The sequence below is a fragment of the Babylonia areolata genome, chromosome 24, assembly GCF_041734735.1.
Source record: "Babylonia areolata isolate BAREFJ2019XMU chromosome 24, ASM4173473v1, whole genome shotgun sequence".
Taxonomy (NCBI): domain Eukaryota; kingdom Metazoa; phylum Mollusca; class Gastropoda; order Neogastropoda; family Buccinidae; genus Babylonia; species Babylonia areolata.
In genome coordinates this window covers 24,931,313-24,952,591 of record NC_134899.1, presented here as the reverse complement: position 1 = coordinate 24,952,591, position 21,279 = coordinate 24,931,313, and the positions used below count along the sequence as shown (strand labels likewise).

Genomic DNA, 21,279 nt, shown 5'->3' with positions numbered 1-21,279 from the left:
CCTGCCCCCCCACCCCCTTCCCCATCCCCATGGGTGTCCATGATGTGAGAGAGAGGCTCATCACTGCAGTATCTCCATTACAGTGCATAGAGACATCACTGCAGAATCTCCATAAGGGTGGATCTGGAGACTGGAACAAATCCACAGCTGCTGATATCAGGGTGGTGGAAAAATAGCCACAGGGTTTGGTAAAAAAAAAAAAAAAGCAAAAAAAAGCGAAACAATGAAACAAAAAAAAAAAAAAAAAAAAAAAAAATCATCACAGATGGAAGCAACAGTTCCAGCTGTATATACGCCAGTTCAAATATGACTGCACACATAAGTAAATGCACTGGCACATGCACATGCTTTTGTCTGTTACAATTATGTCTTTCCACTTGGCATACACACACTTAGATACAAGCACAAACACACACACGTGCATGCAAATATACACACAAATACAGACACACATAGACACAGACATACACACACACACACACAGAGTAAAGTTATCAGTAGGACATAAAAACACCCCATCTCTATCACAACAGAACCCATTAGAATACAGCACTCACTTTTGTCACCCATTTCAGCTTGGCCAGCAAGGGAGTTTGTACTGGAGCCAGCTTGAGCTTTGGTGTCACCCTGTTGCCCAGAGGACACAGTGTGAAGGCGTCGCACACACCTCTCTGCCAAAGTGGGTTTGATGCCGAACCGGTCTGGATCCTCACGCCGCTCTTGCTGACTGAGTTTGAAATGGGCACTGATGATTTTCTCTGACTGCAAGCAAGGAATGACCATGCTGTTATTATAATCATCTTTGTTGGCAGAGTCTGAAATACATGATCAGAATGCGTGTATTGCATTGTACAGTATTATTGTGCTCTAATTTACTGCACTGAACTGCACGTGATGTTGTACTGCATTCTGCAGCACTTGATACAGTCCTGTGTGCTATTGTACTGTATTGTACAATATTTACTGTGTTGTGTCTGTTTGCACTGTATTGTACTATTGTGTATTTCAGTGCTTAATCACTGTACTTAGTTTTTTATCTCCACAGTTATATTTCTGCATGTGAAACAGGTGCTCTGGACAAAAATTTACAAACTGCAGTGCCACTCTTTCATCTTTCCCTCTGTGCATGCATATGTATATCAAGCTTTTAAACTTTTTCTTTTTCCAGAACTGATCATGGAAAGATACCTTCGCAGCAATGGTGGTGCCAGATTCATCATAGAGAATCTCGCTTAGACGCAGATTGTTCTTGACAGCTGTGGAAGCAGTGGAGCGAGCGTGCATGGGAAGCTTGATTTGGTAGGAGTAGTCAGTATAGTCTGGTTCTATTTTTGGTGGCACTTTCTTCACCCTGTATGTGGTCAGGCAAACACATCAGTTTGTATTTATTTACATATACAAATGTAGCCACTGACACTTTTATACACAAATATACTGTATATATATATATATATATATATATATATATATATAATGCTGTATGATAATAAAGGGGAGTGGTGGCGATGTCTGATCTTTTCCCAGTAGACAGACTTTCAATCATAACACATAGTGGAACACTGAATGGTGCATTTTGAGCAGGGAGGAACAATATGTAAAAGTAAAAATTCCTAGAATTGTTCATGGTTCTGTCAATGGTAACAGGCATGTCCTGAAGAGAAAACACTATCGAAGGGTTGCATTCCATCCTCAGACATTCTTGAGAGCATGGTGCATCCTCTTGAGTTGTTTCACATTAACCGTCTCCCTGTGAGTGAATGGCAGTTCTGCGATGTATTAGATACATACAGCATGCACACAGCAATGCAAAAAGAAGATGAATGTGTCATATGACCAGTGGCAGGCAAATGGGCTAAATGCTACTTTGCTGAACCAAACGCACTACATACTGCATTCTAACCCGACAAAGCCAAACTCATACTTTTATCACCTGTCTTGTGCACCAAATAATCTACCACTTACATTCTGTTGGTCAGCATTTTGTACAGGAATTCTAGCAGTTGAGACGCAGCTCCCTCCTTGCAGTGGATGGTTCCATCTATCATCTCCTCAGGTATACCAAGCTGCTTTGATTGATTAAACTGCAGATATGATACAACGCAACACCAAATGTACATCAATGACCATTTTTTAACTGAAAACAAGAACAACAACAATAATGATAATGGTAATGAATAAGTGAGTGATGCAATATGATGACTTAAAAGTGTGTGTCAGTAATGTTAACACAAATTTCTGGATGGGAATTGTTGGATGGGAGGGAAGCACCTTTTAAATATTGTACTTAATTCTACTTATGGCCTCCCCTCCTCCTTCTTTCCCCCGATCTCTCTCTCTCTCTCATTCTCTCCCTCTCTCCACACAGACACAGACACAGACACACACACAGACACACACACACACACACACACACATTCTCCCACCCTCTCTCTACCCCACTCAGATATGCACTTACTGCACAAAAACTACAAACTTCACAAACATTTAAGGACCATTTCATAAAAGCAGGCATGTTTTCATAAGATATTAAAAGACTGAGACATGATTCAAATCTGCAAGCTGCATATCTTCTACCATTACAATGGACACTGGACACACAGCTAGATGGCTGTTTCTGGCACACTGCACCATGGACAGCTTGAAAAATGTATTTAGAAACTGCTGTATCAGCCAAACATTTACAGTAATTTGATGTTTTACAAGTGATAGCTGTGGATTTTCATTGCAAAAAATTGCAAGAAAGCAGCTCTGGTTATGAGTGGTGCTCACTGAATTAGCTGGATACACTACTGTTTGCCAGAAGTTCAGCATAATTTCACTGTGCACCCTATAAGAAAACTGTGCAAGTTTCTGATTAGGCCCTTAACTTTTTGTGAACCCTATATATTCACACATGCTCCACATTCACAGGCATAGGTACACACAGAGAAGCGATAACATCAAAATCAAAACACAATATGAATTAACAACACGCAAACACAGTATGTATGTGTCAGATAAAATGAAAAGCAGTAACTATCATATGACTGAATATTACATTGGAAAAAGGCCATAATGCAACAACAATAACAACAACAATGATAACAATAATGAAAATGATGATGATAATAACAATGATAATATAATAATAATAATTATGTTATTATTATAATTATAATCATAATAGTACTTAATGACATTTGTATAGCACATTTCTCTAAGTAAATTTAATATGCTTGCAACTGCCTATTCACATTCAGCCACACTTGAACATGACCAACCACACAAAACCACACAGAACCACACTGCAACAACAAAAACAACAAACATTTATGAACCAGTGATAGAGCACACACACACACACACACACACACACACACACACACACACACACACACGCACGCACACACACGCACGCACACATGCACACACACTCTCTCTCTCTCACACACAACGCACACACACACAAACACACATATACACACACACGCATGCACGCACACTCTCACACAACACACACACACATACACACACATATAGACACACATGAACACACACACACATGTGCAAGCACGCACGTACACTCTCTCTCAAACACACACACACACACACACACACATGAACAGAAAACAGTTCAAATTAACAGTGGAGAAAAAAACATCACAAAAGCCCCTTCTATTAAAGAAAATCTTTTAAATTGTCTAAACCATACACTAAGTATTTACAGGCACATAAAAAAAAAATCCATCCCATTTCTAAAACATTTAATAATTGAGTCATGTTACCTTCTTGATGTAATACCAGTTTTCTACTTTCTCTTTGAGGGAAGTGCAGACAATTAAGGAGTACATTCTGATTTCACCAGGGAAGTATTTGGATAGGATCTCTGCAACCAGGTAACCATTGTCCAGGTCCCTGAGTAGACATATCATAGCAACAACCATGCACTGTCTTCATTACTGACCAGTACTGTTATACTACTACAGCTACTTCTGATAACCCAAAGAAGAATAGAATGACTTCCTTTTGTAGCACTTTTTGTGAGTTTGTACCAATGTATGCATGTGGTAGTATGTGTCTGTGTGTGTATGGGGGGATGTTTATGGGGGAGGGGGAGTAGTGGGCATTGTGGATTAAGGGGACTGAACGAGTTAATGTATCTTCTATAGCTGTGTGTAAACATTTCCTAAGTATGGCATGTGTGTGAATGTGCACATGTTTGTGTGTGTGTGTGTGTGTGCCTTTGCAAATGTAATTATGCATGCATGGGAGCATTTGTGTGTGTATGTGTGTGTGTGTGTGTGTGTGTGTGTGTGTGTGTGTTCTTTCTTTAACATCTTTTCACTCTGAGTGATATCAGATGTGTGTGTATGTGGTAGTGTGTCTGTGTGTGTGTATGGGTGGGGTGTTTATGGGGGAGGGGGAGCAGTGGGAATTGTGGAATAAGGAGACTGATTGAGGTAATGCATCTTCGATCAATAGCTGTGTGTAAACGTTTCACAAGTATGGCAGTGTGTGTGTGTGTGTGTGTGTGTGTGTGTGTGTGTGTGTGTGTGTGTGTGTGTGTGTGTGTGCCTACAGTGGTTATATATATGTATTCCTGTGTAGTATCTGATATTTTGTGAATGACTGAGGATGTTTCTTTTCGTGTGTGTGTGTGTGTGTGTGTGTGATGGAGAGAGGTATATGCAGTGAGTTGTAGTTTTCTGAACAGTCGTTGCGCATTCGGGAAAACTCTTGACCAGATAATTCATGATCATATACGCACCATTTGGGCACTGTCATTTTCCACCTAAGCTCGAGACTCTGTATCCATTTTACAACCTCTCTTGGTAGACCAGACATGATTTCATACGTCCAAATTTATTATCCTTCCGTTCCAAAAGCGTTTGTCTTGAAACGTACTTTCTGTTTCTCGGCAACCCATTGCATATACGGAGTGAATATTTTTGTTGTGCAATTTAAATCAGACAATTCATTGAAAATACATGAACTATAATTAATTTTATTATAGATTATTACGATGATAATTCAGAAATATATTTCTCTTCATGAATAAATGTATTTTTCTTTATATTTTTCTGCTGAAATGTGGTTCTGGTCAAACTTCCGCAACGATAGCGAAAGTATGACTGTAGAGAAGGCAGCCAACAACTGAACAAGATAAATATTCTTAAGTGCTGTATGTTTTGTCTCTTTTGTTCATCACATTTTGAAATGACTAAAGTTATAGAAATCGTTAGCAAAATAAATAGGATGTCCCAAGCTTATTGTTGGAAAAAGTTGAGTTTTGGGTACTTGTGGATAGATAAAGGAGGAATGGGAGTACCAGTAATCGCTTTATTTGTTGTTTTAGGGACTTGAATTATTCCATGGGCCTCTCGATCCTTTCATGTGCCTTCTCCAGTTAATGCAGCGTTTACTTTGATTCCAGTAAGGTGGTCATCATTGCATGTCTGAACGAATATAACTTTTTTTTTTTCTTAATCAAAAAGAACAACTAGTAGTTCCCATGTGTTCAGCTTCTAGTCTTATTTTCTTTGCACAGAAGAGACAAGTAACATTATCAAGAGTTTTTCCACGATTTATTGTGCCTTTGAAATCATGTTAAATGCAAGACGGTTATTTGGGGCTTCTGCCTGGACAAATAGTTTGGTTGATTTGCTGAGTTGACAGTCACAGGGTTGTAGGTTTGAACCTCAAAGTGTGTGTGCATGTGTGTGTCTTTGTTAGTCAACTGTTTAAAAAACAAAACAAAAACATTTTCGCAGTAGTTCATAGTCACCTCTCCTGTCTAAAGACACTGACCAGTCACCAGACGGCTGACAATGGAGGGCATGGAAGCCTCAGCAATTGGACTCCTGAAGCGAGCGGTTGATCTGGACAGAGGCGGTGAGCGGATGGAAGAGGCAGTCACCCTGTATCAGGAGGGAGTCAGTCTGTTGCTTCAGGTCATGAAAGGTAGGAGACTGACAGGGTGACAGGGAAGTGTTCCCCTTTTGACCAGCACATGTCGGGGGAAATATTCCTGTCCCAGGGCATTATTTGTATGAAAGAAAATTTTTCTTCTTTTTTTTTCTGAGAGGTGAAACTACATCCTAGGACTGATAGAAGTATGTTCCCTTGACACACACATAATGTTTTTTTGTTTTGGTTTTTAATGTGTTGTTCTTGTTGCCAGCATGTGTGTGTGTGTGTGTGTGTGTGTGTGTGTGTGTACACAATCTTTGCTTTAACATCTGTTAATGGTATCAGACATTACTCTAGAAAATTAGGAGAGAATGTAGCAAGAATTAAAACATGAGTGACTGATGAATGAGTGATTGAATACATGAGTGAATGAAAGGTCATAATTATGATACATGTATACATGCAGGAGATGACATTTTACTTCAAAGCCCTTGTGTGCAGGTAAAGGGATATGCACACAATTTTCATGTGTATTTACAAGTTTGTGGGGGGAGAGAGAGGAGGACATGCGCCTATGCATGTACATATTCATGTTGTGTCCTGGTTGGGGGAAATTGTATATGGTTTTGCTTATGTGAGACTTCTTGTCAGTACTAGCTCACAAGTTTGGTTCAATTCTCAATCAAGCACAGATCTATGCACTCAAACAATCACTGCGAGTTCCTTCCTTTTTTTGACACAGCTGAGGACACAATATATATTTATGCACTGATCATTAATAATCATTGATTCACACACATAACATAAATCATTCACACAACATGAAATTACAATGACATTATAAATTCAAATCCTAATTCCAGGATACTCTACATTCTTAACTGGCCAGGTTTTCACTCACACATTCTCACCACATTTCTGCCCCAACAGTCACTTTTGCTGACTGTAGCTGGCTCCGAGAATCAGGATGTCTGGCAGTGTCCTCTTCACACAGGTGTAGAACCTTATGCCTGCTCTGTCTTCTGGATCTTCTGTCTTCTGGTGCTGATAAGATGGAGAGTGTCCTTGTGGATGTTGTTTGGGGAGATGTCTCTGCTCCTCTGACTTCTTCTCTTCTACACTTCTTCTCGCTTCAGTCTCTCTCGTTCCTCCCATCACCTCACACCTCTCTCCACTTTCACTCTCACCATTCTCCCTCACAGAGCTCTAACTTGGGGGTCTCAACCAGAAGTCCCCACACACCTGGGTGGCTGCTTTTATCATTCTGCAGGATGTGTACAACTGTATATCATGTGACCACGCACATGATACATTTCCATTTTCCAACATGATTTTTTTTTTTTTTTAATATATAAAACTCTCGTACATCAACACTCAATAAACTTTATATGCATTTATATCTGTTTCCACCTGACAGCAGCATCAGATCTTTATATTCAAATATGATAATATTGAAGAGACTGTTTATTTTCAGTTCTATGAATGAATGAGTTAAAATGTATGTATTTCTTTATTAAAATTAGGTGGGAGAACTACAACATTCCATCTCGCAATGTTCAGTTTCCTAGTTAGTTACCGCCCAGCCACCTTAACACATAAGCTCATCCACCCTGGATACATAGAGCCTACCCCTTTTCTCAAACCATTCGCAGACTTGGTGCTGCCCAAGGTGTTACCTTGGTGATGTGCCCCCTGCCTCTTTCTTCGACTGGCTGCTCAACCATATCCACAATTTGAAGTACTGTAATTACCCTGTCCTCTGATGTTCGAATCATGGGTGAATGCAGACACATTTCTGGTGATATCTATTCACCAAAGCCTAGCCTGCACCTTACATGTTTCCAACCTTGCCTAAAGCATGTTAGATAGTTCTCTGCTCCATTGACATGTAGTGACACACCTCATGTCTTGTGAGAGTCGATTTTTTTCTGTGCAGCAACATCTGACAGTGCCAAGAAGTTGCGGATGAGAGAGAAAATTGAGGAGTATCTAAAGAGAGCTGAGGACCTGAAGACACATATAAAGGGCCAGAAAGAAGGTACGGCAGTAGCTTGAGCAATAATAATAGGAACCACTCCTAGTTGCAGCAAGATCATCAGCAGCAGCAACAGAAGTAGTAGTCATATTGTAGTAGTTGTTCTTTTACTTAAGTTGCAATGAATGACAAGGATTTTTGACAGCAATTAAAGGAAGAATTTATGACTGTGGGAATGTGAATGTGTGTGTGTGTGTGTGTGTGTGTGTGTGTGTGTGTGTGTGTGTGTGTGTGTATTCAACTGAAATTAGCAGAAATGTATAAGTTTTGGGAGCAAGCCAGACTGAAAAATGAAAATGTTAGCACTAGCAAATGCGTCTAATGCTTTTCAGTGTACACATGCACATACTCCCCCTCCCGCACACACTCACACACACAAATGCCTCATTTACCTTGAGAGAAGAAAACACTGGTTTGATAAGGAAAAATGTCAAAACAACTTCCTTGCCTAACCAGTTTTCTGCTTTGCCCCCAAAGCATAGGACTGATTTATACACAAATGATTTTTTACATTTTGAACTTATTGGGGTGTGGGGGTGGATTCTATTTATATAATGTGTACAACAACTTGACTTACAGCTGGCAAGTACCACGAGCAGATACGCATCGCTAACGATTCCGTGGGCCACAGTTACAACAGTCTGTTTGGGAAATTCATTGAGGAGAGTTTGACGTCCGTGGAGATAGAGGATCCCTACATCCGTTCCGTACATCAGGTACAGGGCTCATTTACAAATGTGATCTTAGCAGTGATGAAATCGCTTACCACTGAGAATTTCCCCACTGGTCTGGAATTAGCATAGACTTTGGACAATTCCTAATGCTAAGTAAACATAGCACTGCTAAGATCTCTTGCACAACCCACCCCTGGTGCTTTCTGGCATTGCAACAAAAAGAGTGATGACTGAAATACACAGGACATAATTTCTGATAGCCATGATTAAGTTTTGATGGGAGTTACTTGTCACTTTGTGCTGGGTGAAAACATGATAGCAGGGATGGTCAGTAACAATGTCACAAGGATTATTACCATAGTCTTATTTGCTGAGGAACAGAGTACAATAATCTCATGATAGAATTGCTTGCTGATGTTTGAAAGTTTTAATCTGAAGACACAGAAAATAAGCAGTTGTCCGTGGAGTTGATTCAGAGATTTACTCCAGATTATGGCATTCTGGATACAGTCTCAAGGTTGAGCAAAAATCAAATGACAGAGATGGAATAAACAAAAGCTGATGGTTATTTATTATTTTATTTATTCTTTTTTTTTTATTTTTTTTTTTTTACAGGCTTAAGAGGTACAAATCCATTACAATGCACAATGTGTTTTCTGTCGTCCTCCAGATATACAACTTCCTTCGTTTTTGTGAACTGCTGGTAAGGAAGAAGTCTTCCCTGAAAAAGATTGTCCTGATAACCAGTTTGGAGGAGGTAAGACAGTGTGACTGTTCCGCCGATTTTTTTAATGTATATATTTTTTTTATGCCAGTGTTATTGTGAAGATGGTATTTGGATATGTGAATGTATGGCTGGGTATTTTCTGGGATTTCTGTCTCAGATTTTTTTCTGTATAAAATTTATGGTAAATCTGTTTCCCAGTTGCTTGAAATGAAACTATAAATATTCGGTGATTTGTAACTGGAAGAATTTTTAGGACTTCCAGTGGATTGCCTGTGAAAATCCCAACTGTCTACAGACTTATTTTAAGCATTTTCAGGGATTTGTGGTTATTGTAAAAAGTTTCGTTATAAAGATGGATTTTATACCATGGAAAATGTGGTTGGAACAAAAAATTGAAGTGGTACTGACTTTATCAGTGTCATATTTGAGAACATGCTTCAACAATATCTCAAAAAAAGAGTCCAAACAAAATTGGAAAGACAGAACAAAATGAAACATGAAAGAGTGGATAGGGGAAGAGAAAATAATCAGATAACTAAATGGTTGATGAGGAAAAGACGAATACTTTCTTTCAGGAAAAGAAGAATACTTTGACTTCTTCTTTGCAACTGCTGCTAATTCTACTTCTTGTACTACTATTACAGTATAACAGCCAATGATCGGAATAATATTCATTGTTGGCACTGGGGTATATTTAGTAATGATAATGATAGTTGTTGTTTAGTTGTTGATTTTCTCCTGATGAAAATCATGCTTAGTTCCATTTATCTTTATCATTTTATCAGCACTTTGGAATGGCGCTATCCAAACTGTTAATACTATTGCACTTGAATATGCAGCTTGTTATGCCATCTTACTTGATAATGCTGTCACACTTCTTCTTCCCTGCCTCTTCCTTGTCTTTAGTTTCTCCAGTTTTAGAGTTATGCATGCATGTGAATGACTGGTGCGAAAGCGCTTTGATTTGTCTCTGCACAAGATTCAGCGCTATATAAATACCATTATTATTATTATTATTGTTTGTGGGCTGCAACTCCCTTGTTCACCCATCTGTACAAGTGGACTTTTGTATGCATGACTGTTTTTACCCTGCCATTTAGGGAGTCATTCAGGGAAGTGCATGCAGGTCATGTTCTTATTTCTATAACCCATGGAACACTGACACGAATCACTGGATCATTACTGTACTTAATCTTCTGCATGCATACACATGAAGGAGGTTCAGGTTCAAGCAGGTCAGCACATTAGTTCACCTGGGGGATCAGAAAGGTCTCCAACCTTAACCTGCTAAGTGCCATGACAGGGAATCAAACCCAGGACCCGCAGATTGAAAATCCAGTGCTTCAACCACTCAGCTTTTGAATCCATCATGCTGTCACTCTTGAAATACAGCACAGGCTGTTATGTGATCTTACCCAATGATGGTATCCCTGTCACTTCCAAATGCTGTTTGATGTGTGCCTGCAGAATCAGAATAACAAGGAAACTCAGATACAAAGACTGGATCAGATCCGGAAATCTCTGCAGACTTACAACGTTCAGCTCATCGTGCAGTACTCCTCTACACTGCACGACAGAGAAATCAGGTATGAGAGACAGAGAGGGAGAGAGAGAGAGAGAGAGAGAGAGAGAGAGAACAAAGAACAAAAAACACACTTTAATCTCCAGGCCTCTGGCCCCTAGAAAGAAGTCAAAAGTACACAATATGGTGATCACATAGTGACAACAAAATGTATACATACTAACCTGTAGAGAGAGAGAGAGAGAGAGAGAGAGAGAGAGAAGGGGAGTACAAGCATGCTAAGATCCCTAATCTTTGCAAAGACACAAGGTGCTGGTCAGGTCTTGAGAGCCTACCAAATGCTAGGGTAGGTATGCCTAAATGCAAACGGTCCAGTCGAAGCGACCAGCTCAATGTGTGTAGTGTAAAGATAACGTGTGGTATGATAGTCAAACATGGTTCTTTTCTGTTTGCACCAGGAAAAATTCATCTTCTCATTCTTTTCAAGGTTTTGTCGACGTTTGAAATAGCAGGGGTTCCTGAGGGTACATGTGAACAGGCAAGTCTAATTGCAAACGATGGCTTTGGGTACATTGAGACAATTAAAACAGAAACAGGTCTTTGATTCGTTTGACATAATATATTGTTAGAACATCGCACCAGATTGTCGTATTGTTGGTTTTGATCACACATGCACACAAATGCACAAACAGACATTTAAACACACACACCCCACACCGCACACAAACACACCCTTTTGAGAGTGCTCAGTAACTGTGCTGCATCGTTCACAAATAGACTCACGTCAAAATATCCTATGGTCTAATTGCAAACGACACTATTCTGATCTGTTACCAATATGCTTTCTTGAATTCTCCTACCACTGGTAATGGGCATTCAACATCTCTGATCAAATTAACTATTTTAAACTGTGTCAAATTTCAAGTCCCACAACTTGCTTCCTTTGATTTTAGGATTTTGAGAGCATGTTTGTAACTTTGGACGGCAGTGGTACACGAAGAGAAGAAAGAGCATGGCAATAGCCAGAAATAGCTGATGTTTGACCGGTTCTTGGAAATGGACATTCATTAAGGTATTAGAAAAAGGTTGAAGAAGACGTTAATTTGTGAAATGCAACTGTTAAGAATGCTTTGAAGTGGGGCGGTATTTGAATCGTTCACAATTACACACTGTTTGCAGTTACCCATACCTACCCTATAGGAATGAACAAGATGAAAAAAAAGCAACAAGAAAAAGGTATTTCACAAATAAATAATGAAAACTTAATCAATTAGAGAGATGATTGTCACAGTTAAACTTGCCTCCTCCACTGTTACCTCTTATCGAGATAACTGCAATTTGGTACTCATGGGTTTTCCAGGTGATCAGATCAGTTGTTAGCAGAAAGTTTGGAACAGTGCAGCTAAACATGTAACGCAGAAATCAAAATATGGCCATGTGACACCTCTGCCGGTTTCCTGTACTTAGATTCTGCATCCAGTTAAAAATTGCCACTTTCACAGACCGCTTTTTTTGATGGCACACCACTGCAGTCTCTTTCTTCGTCATTCACAACTTACCAGTCTTCCCATCACTTCAACCTTCAGCTGAAAGGTTACTTTGGCTGCTGAGAACTAATCTGAAAACCTTTGGTCACCGATCATTTATTTGTATTTGTATTTCTTTTTATCACAACAGATTTCTGTGTGTGAAATTCAGGCTGCTCTCCCCAGGGAGAGCGCATCGCTATTATACAACGCCACCCATTTTTTGTATTTTTTCCTGCGCGCAGCTTTATTTGTTTTTCCTATCGAAGTGGATTTTTCTACAGAATTCTGTCAGGAACAACCCTTTTGTTGCAGTGGGTTCTTTTACGTGCACTAAGTGCATGCTGCACAAAGGACCTCGGTTTATCGTCTCATCCGAATGAGTAGCGTCCAGACCACCACTCAAGGTCTAGTGGAGGGGGAGAAAATACTGGCGGCTGAGCTGTGATTTTAACCAGTGCACTCAGATTCTCTTGTTTCCTTGGCGGACGCGTTACCTCTAGGCCATCACTCCACATTTAGTTTCTCAGCCCCATCTGTCTGGAATTCGCTGCTTCCTGACCCCTGAAAGGCCCCTTCCCTGGACTTTTTCGCAAGTCCCTACTGAAAACATATCTTGTTTTTCTTCTCTTGCATTTGAGTGACAATTCAGTTTGAAATTAAGTTACTGTTACATGAGGGATGTACTATTCTTTCCAGTGGTGTGTGGAAGTCTGTGTGTGTGTGATTGTGTGTGTGTGTGTGTGTGTGTGTGTGTGTGTGTGTGTGTGTTGTTTATGATGTGGAGCTGGTGATTGTTTCTTTGTGGTTGATTTTTTTTTTAACATGTAATTTGTGGAGTGCTGTGATTGATTGATTGATCTTTGTTTCTTCTTGTATATTATTGTTTCTTTCTTGTTCTATGTAATTTGTGAAGTGTCATGAGCCTCTCTGTGAGGGATCAGTGCTATGGAAAGGGCACTTCATTATCATTATTAATACTAACAACGCATAGAGTTATGCAGACACAAACACACACTTGCATGCCTACATACATGTTCACACGCACCCATGTACACACACTCAAGCACAGACACACACACAGACACACGCACACACACACACACACACTTCACAGACTGACACTGTGTATTTGATCTGTTGGTTGAAGTCAAAACTCTCTCCTCGCTCCAGCTACCAGTGCAGAACATTTCTCTTTCTCATTGTTACGCTGTTATTCTATTTTAATTTATGTACCTTTTTGTTTATTTGATGTATTTCATTTCATCCGAGTCCATATTTATACATATACATATATTTCCCCCCGGCTTTTGGTGTGCTTTCAAAGCCTACCTTGTTGGGTCAGTGTGTTTGCAAGGCATCTATCCCCCATTCTCATCCCCCCCATCCCCATCACCCCTGCCTCCAACTCCCCCCACCTCAATTTTTTCTTTTAAAGCACATGTCCGCATGTTTTGATGCCGATTGAAATTGAAACGGAATGCCAAATGTGTGTGGCAGGTTTGACACAGGCTGGGTGATTAAGATCGGTCGAGGTCTGGACATCTACAAACCAACAGAGAACAAATTCTGCATTGGGTTTTGTGACTTTGACCTGAGGCTCTGTCATGAGACCACTGTGGACATTTTCCATCGCAAGTTCGTCAAAGATGGGGCAGCAGCAGGTTCATCCTGAAATGTTGAATGTCCTGGATGTGTTTTGTGTGTTGGTGGATAAACTCTGTCTGTGTGTTTAACATTTGTGTGAGTGTGTGTGTGTGTGTGTGTGTGTGTGTGTGTGTGTGTGTGTGTGTGATCTTGCTTCCTTTTAAAGTTTTTTTTATAGAAAGTGATTTTTAGATGAGAAAAGGGTGGGGGTTTGTGTTTGTTTGTGTGTGACTGTGTGTGTGTGTGTGTGTGTGTGTTTTATATTGTGTAGGGTAAAGGCTTAGATATTGCCCCCCACCTCCACCTCCCCAAGGATAAGCCTGTTCCCAGGCTTTTAATAGAAGCAAAATTTTATTCTAGAAGTTTCCAGTGATAAAGGATGGCTTGGCCTTTGGTCACACAGGATAGGGCCTCAGGAAGGTCAGACTTCAACGCAATGTGAGCAAAACAGTAAACTGCATAAAGTTGTCCAGTATCTATGACCCAGTTGTCAAATTGTACCATTAGTATCTGTTTATTGTACCATCATCCAAACGGCATGGATAACTTAAAAACAAGAAATAATGGCATAAAACCTTCAGGAAATGAATGAAACAGAAACTGCAAACTGAAAATACTCAATGGTCTTAAATGGGGAGACTGGGACCACACAGTCGAGTGTCATCCACTTCAAGGATGCATATTTGGGTGTGTTGCTCTAATTACCTGACCAACACTGCAAGTGTCTGTATCTCTCGGGCCTGGTTAACGCCGGGATATCATTATGACAGGAAGTGTAGAGTACAGCCTTGTCACGCAGTCCCAAACCAAAATGGACCTCCATAGCAACATCGTAATCGTGGGTCATCCTCCTCCTCCATCATCATCATCAGTATAAACAAAACAGTCTCAAAGTCTGTGGCCTTTCATGCCCTGCTCTCATGGTGACCTCAGTTTCGATACCCCTCCACTTCTGTGCTTGGGGTGAGTCCTGTCAGTGTCTTCAGTGTCGGCAGATTCATGGGGGACTGTTGTTTGAGGGACGTTGTGGCGGTCTCCACTCTGGGAGGGACGCTCACTCAGTCTGGCTCCGCGACTAAGCCGTTATTGTCGTTAGTAGGGGGCTTAGTAGGTGGTGTCCTAAGTACGTTGAATCAGAACAGGCACCACTGAACACCACCGAAGTGACTCAGCAGCAGTGCAGGGTCTCCTCTGGTGTGTGGCCTCCTGGCGACCTAATATTGATGGTTCTCTGCGGACTGCCAACACTGGAACTGTCACGGTGACGGATGAACCCAGGTGTGGCTGTGTATGGGGGAATATAAATGAGCGGCGTGGGAGTAATACCATTGAAATGGTGCAGATGATGGGGCAGCAAAAAAAAAAAAAAAAAAAAAAGAAGAAAATACTGAATGGTCTGTGAGATGCCAAATAACTCGTAATTTTTTAGGATTTCTTTGATGTAATGAACAGCAAAGAATATATTGCAGCCATGTTTGGCATTGCTCTTCTGCTTTGAATAACAAAACATACAAGTGAAACATGAAACTCTTATCACTACGTAATATGGATTTGAAATTAAAGCAGAACTTTTCAGTTTAATGCAAAGCAACATAAACAAAACAGCTCCTTGTGATACTCTGTTTCTGATATTTTCAATAATAATAATAATAATAATAATAATGGTATTTATATAGTGCTGAATCTTGTGCAGAGACAAATCAAAGCGCTTTCGCACCAGTCATTCACACGCATGCATAACTCTAAAACTGTAGAAACTAAAGACAAGGGCAGGCGAATCAAGTATAGTGTGACAACTTTCTCCCTTTCAATATATTTATCTAAATCTTGACAATATAAAGTGAATAAATTAAAATGGAAATAGTTACCATCCTTAACACCGCTATAACTGCATAGTCTTCCTGATCACATTTTAAAAAATTAAAATATTGTATTTGTAACATATGTAAGCTTGTCTCACCCACTTCTCATTTTCCTTTTAGTGATGGTTATATCACCATACTGGCAGTGAAACAAAACATGAGCCAGTTCATTGTGGCTTTAGTCAGCTAAGCAACACAAACATTCCTTCTGCATAACTTTATCTGTGTACCAAAAATAAAGGCCTGTTTATTGTTTACGCTTGAAACAAATATCCTCAGTATCAATTTTTAAAGAAAATTGTTCGACTTCATCATCAAAATCAAACAGATCAGCAAAAACTGCTCTGAGTCGCTTTTTTGTTGAAAAATTATTAGTCTTCTATTTCAGATCCAGTGTCAAGGAGGCTTTTATTGTTAACAAAACTCACAAAAGAACTTCTTCTTAGCGATTACTTTGGGTGTTTTATGGACTGTGTTCAGCCCTGCATCATCAGTGTTGAAGATTCTGGCACTGTCAATCTCATTATCTTCAATCATCTTCTCAATGATGTCAAAGAATTGGTTGACAGCCTCTCTGTTGAAGCCAACCTTCCTGGCTGGAGATGTTGGTTCTGGTTGACGTAGACATAGTTCTGGATGCCTCCACAAAAAGCCAGCATACCACATCTTTTCAACTTTCTGTTTTTCTTTATGGAACACGTGGGGTATGCCATTCAGCAGCTTGAAATGCCAGAGACATCAGGATTTTTCTGGTGATTCCAAACATATGCTGCTGTAAAACAAGGACTGTCTCTGCAAGTTTCTGCTCCACTTGTTCTGTAAGGGTGCACATCCTGCACAAGCATTTTCTAGAACCATTGGCAAACTTGTTTTGGTGCCAGAGATATCATTTTAGAGTTGGCTTGGGAATCAAAAACAGCTTGCACGTAGCGTTCAGTCCTTGGTTGCCATTTTGAAAAGATGTCGGCGCACTTTTCATTTCTTCTGCACTCCATTTTCCGTTTATGCTGCAAAACAAGTAAATCTATTTAAAAAAATATAAATCAGTAGTATTTTATCATTCACAAGTATATCAAGCTCCAATATCCCACCTCATAATGTACAAAGCGAGAGGAATGCCCGATGCTGAAAGTCCACACCAGGGAAGTGATGCAGAAGTTGGCTGGATTCATTGAACACCCACCTTGGAAGCAAAATGTCCCAGAGATCCTGGGTTTTAACCTGGCATGCCCAGTCAAAGACATCATTTTCCCACATGGTCCATAAATAATGTGATATGAACTACATAAGGAAGTTAGAAATTGTACCATGCATGCATGCGTATGTGTGTGCGCGCGCATGTGTGTGTGTGTGTGTGTGTGTGTGTGTGTGCTACAGTTAGAATAATCATAATCATATTATTTTTCCTGTCTATATATGTTTTGTAAATGGTTGAAATTTCATATACTGCATGCTGATTGCATTTTCATGTTACTTGCCTTTACCTGACTTCATACATTTGTAACAAATTGTACAAGAGATTGTTATCTGATTTTTTTTTTAAATTAAAAAACAACAAACAAACTGTAACTGCTGTGGGAATAATTTATTTGGGGAGCAAATATTTATGTGATCTTTTAGTGCTTTGTCTCTACAACATTTCTTTACAGCATTTTTGTTTGTTTGTTTGTAACTTTGGTCTTGGAAACTTGGGCTGGTTTGGGGATCTGTACTGTAGGAAACTGCTGTAGTCAGAAAAAAATAAAACAAATCTGTCAGTTTTGTGACTCTTTGTCTTTTGTGTTTAGTAACCAGTGGGTCAGTTTTGTAATTTCCAACAGCAACAAAATCTACTTTGGCTGATTGAAGGATGTGTTTGAGAGAGAGAGACAGAGAGAGAGAGAGAGAGAGAGAGAGAGTGTGTGTGTGTGTGTGTGTGTGTGTTTACTGTAAACATGCAGGTGTTTGAAGACATGTGCAAACACGTGTGTGCGCACATAATAGCACACACACACACACTATAAAATAGATAAGTAGAAGGGAAGCAAGTGTAATGACGGATAACGTAAGAAAAAACCCAAGGTGAAAGAAAATGCCCACTCACAAGAACATACGCTGAATGACGTGACAGACTTGATTGAGTACAGGTGACAAGGGGAATAACTCTAGGCATCCAGGTTACCTCTATAATTAGTGTTGTGTCCCTTGGACTGCACTCGCGAGCGCTGGACGTGCACACTGTGTGTGTGTGTGTGTGTGTGTGTGTGTGTGTGTGTGTGTGTGTAGGGGGGGTGTTCACATAGACCCCTCCATATTTACACATGTAACATATCGGCCCAGTGTGTTATTTAGCATTTGATCGAGGATAGAAGAGGGTAGAGAACTGAGGCTTTGGGGTGGTTTGCGTTAATTGTCATATTTAATCAGTATCAGTAACTCAAAGAGGCGTCACTGCGTTCGGACAAATCCATATACGCTACACCACATCTGCCAAGCAGATGCCTGACCAGCAGCGTAACCCAACGCGCTCAGTCAGGCCTTGACAAAAGAAAAAAAACACAAAAAAAGACAAGAAACAAACAAACAAAAAAACCACCAAAAAACAACCCCCCCCCCCCCCAAAAAAAAAAATCACCCAAAAGAAAACGCGATAATAATAATAATAATAATAATAATGAGCAAATAAATGTAAAAAATGCAGATACATACATTCACACATACGCACACATATGCAAAACAAATGTGCAACAAACATGCAGTTTCACAGATAAGAAAGCACAAACAAATACACCGGCATAAACGTCCACGAGCCCCCGACACACACACACACACACCATCGCCCAAATTACCCTCACCCCCCCGGTGCCCCCACCCCACCCCACTCCTCCACACACTCATTTCTAGGCTACATATCGCAGCTTCCACGGCACACACACACACACACACACACACACTTACTTATACAATACCTATATTTAATCAGCTACATATTATCTTTCACTGCGGAAAGATCCCGATATCTGCCATATTTCAACACACACACACACACACACACACACACACACACAGCGGAGAGAGAATGAATGAACGAATAAATGAATTAATCTTTATTTTCCAACGGTGGAGATTGAAGAACACTGGCCGACTTACATATCTGCCGTTGTTCTAAGAGACGCACAAACATATACACAAGTAAATGAAGTCATACTCAGTGCAAGTATACATATACAAGAATAACGTAGCGTCAAACTAAGAGACACAACATTTGGCTGAGAGAGAAAGAGACAGAGAGACAGAGAGAGAAATTGAAGTAAAAACATTGTTAAGACAAAATCGGGATCATGCAACGGAAGAAAACCACCGATACAGAGAAGTTAAGTCTGTTCTTGGTTATCCAATTGCAATGTTTTTAAAAGCGAATATGTGAAATGCTTTTATTTGAGAACATATGTTTATTACTCTTGTTTAATCAAGTTATCCGCGTGTGGGGGGTGGGGGGTGGGGGGGGGTGGGGGGTGCGGTGCGGGTGTGTGCTGATTATCTGGTTGTGGTTTTCCGCAATTCATCTTTATTCTTATCTTATCTGTCTATTATAATCAATGTGCAGTATAGTAGGCTATGTTTATAATTATATTCAAATAATGTTTCTTAATTCTTTCTGTTTTTACATTAAGAATACTAGTTATTACCTGCAGTGTGTGGATGTATGTATGAAACGATGTATGTGATATTTTTTACATTTGTATCTTCGTAATATTTGTTGGGGCTGTTGTTGGCTTTTACAGTTATGGTCCCCATGTTGTTTACTTGTCTATGTTGTGATAATGCACCTGACCAAATTTCTCCAGTTGGAGATAATAAAGTTATTCTTATCTTATCTTATCCGTATGGCTGCATGAACAACGAAATAAAGGGTGTTCACATGCCAGCAGAAAGCTATCGAGACAGAAGCTCTGTAGGGTACAAGATGAATTACTGATCGGAGCGTCATCTGGAGACTTGTACTCTCACTCCAAAAGTACCGCCGGGACTAGGTGGCCTGGATCATCTCAAGATGAAGCAGTATCAGCAGCCGCGGTGTCTTCCTGGTCCCAGCCATCGAGCTCAATAGTACCTTTCAGCTCAATGGTCCCAGCTGTCAAAGTGCAGACTGTGATACACGTCTTCTCTTTGATGTGCTGTAAACTACGGGGCAGGAGAAGTTAGGGAAGAGAGCGCGAATGCTTTAAAAAAAAACCCAAAACAAAACAAAAACAACACACACACACACACACACACACACACACACACACACACAAAGCCACTGGCCCAGCTACCGATGATTAATTTATATATGTATACTCCGTATTGTGCATATGTCACTTAGTTAATTTTGCTGCTGATGCTAGAAGCATTACAGAAAACAGAAATTTGTCAAGAGAGAGAAACAAGACACGGCAAAGAGGAAAAGACACACACACTGTATCTGAGAAACAAGACACGGCAAAGAGGAAAAGACACACACACTGTATCTGAGAAACAAGACACGGCAAAGAGGAGACACACACTGTATCTGAGAAACAAGACACGGCAAAGAGGAAAAGACACACACACTGTATCTGAGAAACAAGACACGGCAAAGAGGAGACACACACTGTATCTGAGAAACAAGACACGGCAAAGAGGAGACACACACTGTATCTGAGAAACAAGACACGGCAAAGAGGAAAAGACACACACACTGTATCTGAGAAACAAGACACGGCAAAGAGGAAAAGACACACACACTGTATCTGAGAAACAAGACACGGCAAAGAGGAAAAGACACACACACTGTATCTGTGGACACATGACACGCAGAATCAATGAATACATTCCGTGCTTCTGGTCCAGATCCACTGTCTTTTGAGACGGTTGTAGTAAAAAAGCTGAATACAGAATTCTGAAAAAAAAGAGGTCAAACACCTCAAACTTGAACTTCGAATTCCAGAAAAGAGCCTTCTTGCTGGAAGTGGAGTGATGGCCTAGAGGTAACGCATCCGCCTAGGAAGCGAGAGAATCTGAGTGCGCTGGCTCGAATCACGGCTCAGTCGCCGATGTTTTCTCCCCCTCCACTAGACCTTGAGTGGTGGTCTGGGCGTCAGTCTTTCGGATGAGACGATAAACCGAGGTCCCGTGTGCAGCATGCACTTAGCGCACGTAAAAGAATCCACGGCAACAAAAGGGTTGTTCCTGGCAAAATTCTGTAGAAAAATCCCCTTCGATAGCAAAAACAAATAATAAAAAAAACAACAACTGCACGCAGGAAAAAATACAAAAAAAATGGGTGGCGCTGTATAAGTGTAGCAACGTGCTCTCCCTGTGGACAGCAGCCCGAATTTCACACAGAGAAATCTGTTGTGATAAAAAGAAATACAAATATCACCACTGCTAGAGATC

General features: G+C 40.3%; 2 protein-coding genes across 3 annotated transcripts; one reads left to right on the top strand and one right to left on the bottom strand.

Annotated features, from left to right (window-relative positions):
* Positions 1 to 9: 9 nt before the first annotated feature.
* Positions 10 to 4,891, bottom strand: LOC143298731 (spermatogenesis-associated protein 4-like). The gene is made up of 6 exons (XM_076611656.1): positions 4,748 to 4,891; positions 3,765 to 3,894; positions 1,963 to 2,081; positions 1,189 to 1,351; positions 558 to 762; positions 10 to 130 (listed from the first exon to the last, which is right to left on the bottom strand). The coding sequence occupies exons 1-6, from the start codon at positions 4,822 to 4,824 to the stop codon at positions 96 to 98; spliced, it is 729 nt and encodes a 242-aa protein (XP_076467771.1). The 5' UTR covers positions 4,825 to 4,891; the 3' UTR covers positions 10 to 95.
* Positions 4,892 to 5,085: 194 nt separating this feature from the next.
* On the top strand, positions 5,086 to 17,416 carry LOC143298695 (MIT domain-containing protein 1-like). Of its 2 annotated transcripts, none has more exons than XM_076611587.1 (7): positions 5,086 to 5,161; positions 5,780 to 5,940; positions 7,826 to 7,927; positions 8,504 to 8,640; positions 9,269 to 9,355; positions 10,793 to 10,911; positions 13,874 to 17,416. In XM_076611587.1, exons 2-7 carry the CDS (start codon positions 5,808 to 5,810, stop codon positions 14,046 to 14,048), a joined length of 753 nt encoding a protein of 250 aa, XP_076467702.1. In that variant the 5' UTR covers positions 5,086 to 5,161; positions 5,780 to 5,807; the 3' UTR covers positions 14,049 to 17,416. The 2 variants fall into 2 exon arrangements, with proteins under 2 accessions (XP_076467702.1, XP_076467703.1); XM_076611588.1 differs by having other exon boundaries at positions 5,103 to 5,156.
* The last annotated feature ends 3,863 nt before the right edge of the window (positions 17,417 to 21,279 follow it).